Source organism: Sinocyclocheilus anshuiensis, unplaced genomic scaffold, assembly GCF_001515605.1.
Source record: "Sinocyclocheilus anshuiensis isolate Anshui unplaced genomic scaffold, SAMN03320099.WGS_v1.1 scaffold1511, whole genome shotgun sequence".
Taxonomy (NCBI): Eukaryota; Metazoa; Chordata; class Actinopteri; order Cypriniformes; family Cyprinidae; genus Sinocyclocheilus; species Sinocyclocheilus anshuiensis.
Genome location: NW_015552631.1, coordinates 75,818 through 83,393, shown reverse-complemented (window position 1 = coordinate 83,393; position 7,576 = coordinate 75,818). Strand labels below are relative to the sequence as shown.

The following is a 7,576-nucleotide window of genomic DNA, read 5'->3' as shown; positions in this document are numbered from 1 at the left end:
GTGCCTTGCTCAAGGGCACCTCAGTCGGGGTACTGAAGGTGGGAGAGAGCGCTGTACATTCACTCCCCCCACCTACAATCCCTGCCGGTACGAGATTTTGGGTTACAACCTTGGGTTACGAGTCCGACTCTCGAACCATTAGGCCACGACTTCCCCAAGTTGAAGTCAACCAACTAACATTATACATACTCTTTTGGTTTCTGTACCCAATATTTAAAAAATTTACAAATGCAATAAAATATTGGTATCGGTACTCGGTATCGGCAAGTATCAAAAATAAAAGTATCGGTATCGGGCGAGTACTGGAAAAAGTGGTATCGGTGCATCCCTAGTTGTAATAAAAATAAAATCTATGATATCAGTTATGTTGTACTATTTTTGTGTGTGTATGTGTATGTGTTTTTAAGCATTTTAATTAAGACTATAAAACTGTATTTTAAACATTTTAAGAAATACACATTTATCAAGGGAGGTTGCTTTAGTTGAGAAACACTGGTTTAGACTGTCGTCCATCTTTATCCACCTGACTGATATAAATATTTATCCACATATTTATTCATCCATTCAATGATAAATATTTAGTGGGATCATTTCAAAGTTGCTGCATTTCCCATGATGTGAAAAAGAAAATACTGCAAACCCTGAGTGTGATAAAAGGGGGGCAGGAAGGCAAGTGAGTGAAATTTTATGCTTAAAAATCTTGTTATACATGCATCATTTTAGTCAGATTCAGAATGGCAGACTAAAACTAACATAGATGAAAAATAAAGAAATAAATCTACTTTAGTGACACGCAATTAACCAAACAAAACACGCTCTTAGCTCAGTCTGCATACAACATACAAGTTCTGCACACAAACCACACACACACACACACACACACACACACACAAAATTCAAGTATTATTGCACTGAGGCTGTGCCAAGATCGCTGCCACGTATCTATCTAGAAACACCATCGGGTTTAAGCTGAGCACAAATCTACACCCCTAAAAAGACTTACGGTTTTGTTTATATTAGTCATTGTGAACAAACTTTAAATCTCATTCAAGTAGAGAAAGCAAACTTCTAAATCTGAAAAATAAGCAAAAACATAACACCATGCTGAAGCTTAGTCTTAAAACGTCGACAGCCATGGTCATGAGAACAGCAGCAAGCTCCACACCAGCATATCACAGCACACGAGGCCCGAGTCTGACTCTCACGTACAGCCTGAGGATTTTGAAGAGCCCGGACAAGCTTGTCTTTACAAAAATCCCGCAGATGCGCCATTGCTGCCTCATTGGGGAGGTTTCCCAAAAGGGCAGCACTCGCTGTGTCACGTACAGCAAATACAGCCCAGACTGCAACCACAATATAAGACAATTACACAAACCCTCAACACAAGGCTGACCTGACCTTACTCACTGTTCAAATGTAACATGACCTGCATGTTTTCAAAATCACAGAAGAGTGAATCTTATACAAATGGCTGGGTCATATTTCACCCCAAAGATCAAAAGATAAAAATAAATGACATATTAGCTAAAGAAAATTAAGACCATTTTAAAAACAATTTTCTTGCATTTTTACATTTCTCCCAAAATTCTCATTAGTGTAATGTAAAAATAAAAATCAGTAATGACATATTTATGAAGGACATTTCTAAAGTACAGTTGTATGCATAGACCATAATAGTATTTGTTTTACTGAAATTAGTTTTATTCAAAGAAATCCTTGTATTACAGTAATGAGCATTTAGGGAATTTATATCTGCTCTTCATTAAAATGTCACAATGTAAAAAATCTTCTAAAAAGCTCTAAAATAGGCCATCAGAGCGATAATCACCCTCAGTCTGATTACATCAGCATCCCACTAACCAACTCAAAGCAACTCGATTTAGATCAGGGGTGTCCACACCTACTGACTGTTTTTCTGAAATCTTGCCCTCTTTTTCTGTCACACGCACCAATTAAGATCATTTATGATGGGAGATACTGTACACACAAACAAAATAAACAATACAATACAAGATTAATGAATGCTGTAGATATATTGTTCATTCTTAGTTCATGTTACCTAAAGTAGTTAGTTATTTTAACTAACTACTTTAAAAACTAATTTTAACTAGAAAAAAAAGTGTTACCAAGATTTTTGTTTGCACAAGCAGTCTAACAGCAGCCAAAGCTGCACACAGAGATCTGATCTCACCATCATCCAGTCCGTCTGCGATTACATGAAGAAACCGAGACAGACTAAATCCAGAAGAACTGTGATGACTCCAAGACACCTGAAGAAACCTTCCTGCAAAGCTACAGAACTGTGAAAGTTTTTAGGCACTTGGGTAAAAATGCTGTAAACTGAGGCTGCTTTCAAAAATAATGTCGTAAATAGATTTTATTTATCAATTAACTTCTATTAAAGGCAGAGTAAGTGATTTCTGGTAGCCAATGTTGATATTTGAAATCACCAAAACAAACACGCCCCTACCCCAAAAGGGTCTTGCCTCTATTCTGATAGCTCCGCCCCACATATACATACGCAACCCAGGCAACGATTAGTTCTGTGAAACAAAGCAAAACCAATATTACACCGTGTCTACATCGGACGCGAGCAGCGCGGAGCAACAAATCCCCGACAGAAAACTGCTGCCGGGTTCTATTTATGACGTGCTGACACAAATTTCAAATGGTTTTCAACGGTCGTTTGATCGCGTCCAGTGTAGGCAGACTTTAGCTGTTGTAGACACGGTGTTACTCACCTATTGAGAAGAAACAAAGCAACCTCGGCGTCCGATCGCAGGCCTCCGCTCCTTGAGTTCTCTCCAGCGCTGGAAAGCTGATCCGATATTTACACTGGTCCTACTTCTTGCCTTATCATTCCGCAGACGTTTTCCTCTTTTGTTTTTTATCCGCCATCTCTATCTTTCTGTCGCTCGGCTAATGTCCGTCCCATGCACTGAACGCGCTCTCCTCCACATCACGAGTAGACACGCCCCTTATTGCTGATTGGCTACAAGTTTGTTTTGCTATTCGGCCCGAATCAGTTTTCTAAAGTGTTTTTGAAAAATCACTTACTCTGCCTTTAACTAAATCAAATCAACATTTGGTGCATCCACACTTTGTGCTTAAAACAGCTTTTGTCTTCGGTACACTTGCACATAGTTTTTCAGGCAGCTTTGCAGGAAGGTCTCTCGAAGCATCTTGGAGACGTTGCCACAGTTCTTCTGGATTTAGTCTGTCTCAGTTTCTTCATGTAATCTCAGATGGACTGGATGATGGTGAGATCAGATCTCTGTCTGTCAGACTCCTTGTTCAAACAAAAATCTCACTGGATTATTACAATTAATGGCAAAAGAAATGTTTGGAAATGTAAATAATATTAATGATATTTCCTACTGACACACTACAGCAAAAGGTAGAAATAACTGACTTTAAACCATTTTTTGTTGGTGAAAATACTAATGGCCTAAGACTTCTGCACACTAGTGTATATATAAAGTATATAGTACATATAGTATATATATAGTGCATATATTTAGCAAAATGCTCCTCTCTATGCAGGCAGTGGCACCAGCGCCACTAAGTTCTACAGACGGTGGCGCCAGAAGCAGATTTGGTAGCACTGCTGGGGTGGTGTGTGGGGGTATTAAAAATAAAATAAATATTTTAATCATAAAATTATTAAAATAGTTTTGAATTAATAAGTGCAGTTACTAATAATATTACATGTTTGTTTCTTGGTAGTACACATTTGACAGTAAAGCACTGAGCTTGAGATGGGAAGCATACAAAATTTACTTTTATTAACAATAGTAACGTGTGCAAAATCTAAATTTATATGGAAAATTTGTATATTGTACTCTTATTTAATGTACCGTTATTCGTTATTCTTCTATAGTATTATACGGAACTGACCGACAACTTCAGTGATTATAAAAGAAGCGTTCTTTACTTGCTTTATGCGTGATTCAGTTGCAATTTGAAGACAAGTTTGTTTTTCAAGGCACTTTGTGACTTTCCTTATTTCATACACAAAAAAAAGAGCAAAACTTTTGACAAAATTAGATTTCTTGATGATTTGATATTTTATAATAGTGATTTTATAATATCAAAATATAAATAAAAAAAGTGGAAATGAATGACTAATAAGCCAATAAGTGCTCCTCCGCTGCAATCTACTGGTTATAGTGGTATTTTTATTTTTTAAATAAGTGTTTGTTTACCACAAAGTATATTTTGGTCATCCCATTAAAATATAATTTAAATTGGATAATTTTAGAGCTTTAAAGTGCTGGAAATAGTTGTGTGAAATACATTAAAGTCATTGAAAAGTGCTTGAATTTCTCTCTCAAAAGGTTGTACAAACCCTTAAATTAATAATGTAATAACATTGGACTATTTCTGCCACAAGTCCATGGTTATAGTTATCGTTACTATTATGGCTTTCCTGAGATAAATGTAACGTTATGTGACATTGTTTACCCATGGTTTTATTGATGTCTCAGTTGTATTGAGATTTCAGTCTCTGCTAGAGATGCCAATTGAATTCAACACACAGACATTATAAAGCTGCAAGAAACTGACCCTCAAATAAAAAAATAAAAAATCTCTTTGTGGGCAGATGCCACATTTCAAAGAATATAGCTGTACACTGATCCTCACTGGTGCAACTGCACTGCTTCTGGAGGGGCTGTTAAATCATCTGCTATAACTGACCCACAATGCAACATGGATATGAAACACTAGTGTAGTGGTTGGACAAAATAATGTGAAGATCCATTATTATAGGACTAAAAAATCATTTGTGCAGGCTACAGTGAAAAAACAAACAAACGTAATTATCTTTCGTTGTCTATATTCTCTAGGTTGTACATCAGTGTAATAAGTTGTGTTGAGGTGGTTAGTACAAGCTGTGGATGAAATGGGTGACTGTCAGATTTCCAAACAGGACAAACCATGGGAACCCGTTTAGCAAGAGTATCTGTAACCTTAACAGCCCAATTGTTTGGTATTTTAAGAACAACAGCCTTTACAATTATGACTGTGAACACAAAGCATGGCAAGACTTCATCAGCAAGAAGAACAGCAAAGTGATTGCAAACCCTAATATTCACTCTGAAGACCCTGTTTCCACAAAAACTGAAGACAGAGAACTTTGCTAAGCCAACACATCCAGGAAAGAACTGCAACTGATCAAACTTTAAACAGACACCAATGCTAAAATGTGAAAAAGATGGTGCCATGTTAATAAAACTTGGGTCTGTTGGAGCACAAAGATGAACTGCAACATCTGTCATGGCCAGACAAATTACCTGACAATCAGCTAACTTACACATTATTAAACCACTGTGGATATTTTTGAAGAGTTAAGTGAGAAGCCGATTCCCTCCATCAACATCTCTAGAGTAACTGGAAGATGTTTTTATAGACAAACATTCAGACTATTCTGAAGTTGTATGAATCTATTCTAATAAGGTTTAAAGCTGTACTACATTTGACAATACGAGTATCGATACAGCTGGCCCTGTATCGATATTGTGGCACGTGTGCAGCAGTGGACCGCGCTTAATTTGAATACGAGAGCACAGTTTAAAATGGAGTCGAAAAATGCGAGGTTTCTAAAAAATAATGAATAAAGCATAATATATAGGCTACAGCAAGGTTTAATCTGGCCGCAGAGGAACACAACTGGGTTGCCTGATATAAAGAGACGTAAACCCCGAAACAGAGCTTCCCACTTGCGCAATACGGAAATATCTGCTAAGTGTGTTACTTATCTTTGTCAACCTGGCAACCCTGTGCACGCGCTCTCTCTCCACTGTGGATAAACGCGCTTGCTTTCTGAGAACAGCGGTTAGCTTGCAGTTTAGTGATCTCCACTTAAAGTCTATTCTCAGAAAAGTGTAATTCATCAAGTGTTTATTTACACGAGAGAGAGAGTCTGTGTATGTATAAATTACCACCGTTTTGCCGCGTTTCTCTATTAACAGTGAAGCTGTGGCTTTAATTCCTTTAGAAACGATGATGTTACCAGCTCCTTGTTGAGAAAGATAATGTAGCTCTTGAGCGATTAAGCTATTTTATTGATAAAATTGCGGGGCAGCGCTAAAAAGTTTGTGATACTGAATGTGTGTGCGCTCGCGCAACTTGATCTGTGTGAGTGACTAAAATCGTGTGTGCGTGAGATACAGTGAAGACAGCGCATTAGTTTAGAACTCTTCTAATTTTTTTTTTTTTAAATGTATTAATTTGTGTTAATTTGTGCAATGATAACCTACCAGCAATGTAAAGATGATCTTTAAAATATATTAGAATGAGTACATTACAATATAAATTTATTAGAACGAGTACATTATTATTTATGGGTTTAAAAACAAGATGCAAACAATCAGAATATTGTACCTGGTGGGGAGTGCCCAATGTAAACATGAAACATATGCCATTACCTATATTGTACTGTGGTACAGTTATGGAGGCCCTTCATAATGCAGAGGTCAGCTGCCTGCTCTGCCAATAGTTAGCAATGGCACTATAATATGCAGTGTTTAATAAACAGCTGTTTTACTAAATTCTGCTTTGGTGAAATTCAGTGCAATCCTGTATCGTGATACGTATTGTATCGTGACTTTGCTGGTGATACACAGCCCTAGTACTACATTCAATTGGTGGTAAAACACCTTAATAAAGAATTATTGCCTATTTCCCAGGTGTTCACATTATTTAGTCCAACCCCTGTATATATATCCTGGTGACATGAGTCTGCAAATGGCTTGATCTCTAAATGGCCCAAAGACTAAAATAGTAACATAAGTCTAGTGAGGCATGAGCATCTGAGACACTAAACAATAAGTGACATTATGAGAACTGAGTGGGTTGAGGCATCTGTGGTATTACACGACATTACTTATACATAAACAGACATGTTGAAATGATTCATTGTGTCAATGAGAAGTATAGCAAAATAAAATCACGCTCCATCCAGACAGACCAGATAGTTTCACCTTTTTCTTTTCTTATCAGGGTCGTTGATTCTGGGTTTTGTCTGCTTCTGAGTCTTCTGATTGGGGTTGGACATTTTCTCATCTCTTTGTCTTTTGCGAGCACTGGAGAAAGAGAAAACAGTGAATATAACATGAAAATGTGATATTCTAACAAGGTCTCATTTCCAGTAAAAAAGCATTTTTCCTGTCTGTCATCACTAAATGCAAAACTCTGCCCAAACAGAAACAAAAAATAAGACAAAGCAAGCGACAGAAATAAAAAATAAAACAAAGCGAGTGACAGAAACAAAAAATAAAACAAAGCGAGCGACAGAAACAAAAAATAAAACAAAGCGAGCGACAGAAACAAAAATAAGACAAAGCGAGCTACAGAAATAAAAAATAAGACAAATCGAGCGACAGAAATAAAAAATAAAACAAAGCGAGCGACAGAAACAAAAAATAAAACAAAGCGAGCGACAGAAACAAAAATAAGACAAAGCGAGCTACAGAAATAAAAAATAAGACAAATCGAGCGACAGAAATAAAAAATAAAACAAAGCGAGCGACAGAAACAAAAAATAAAACAAAGCAAGCGACAGAAACAAAAAATA

At 36.9% G+C, this 7,576-nt stretch overlaps 1 protein-coding gene across 2 annotated transcripts in view; it reads right to left on the bottom strand.

Annotated features, from left to right (window-relative positions):
* The window catches only part of LOC107666587 (tyrosine-protein phosphatase non-receptor type 2-like), a 42,141-nt gene that overhangs the window by 3,575 nt on the left and 30,990 nt on the right, over positions 1-7,576 (bottom strand). For both annotated transcript variants that reach the window (XM_016457992.1, XM_016457991.1), the window contains one exon: positions 6,984-7,085. In XM_016457992.1, coding sequence (XP_016313478.1) covers positions 6,984-7,085 — 102 coding nt within the window. The remainder of the gene's footprint in view (positions 1-6,983; positions 7,086-7,576) is intronic.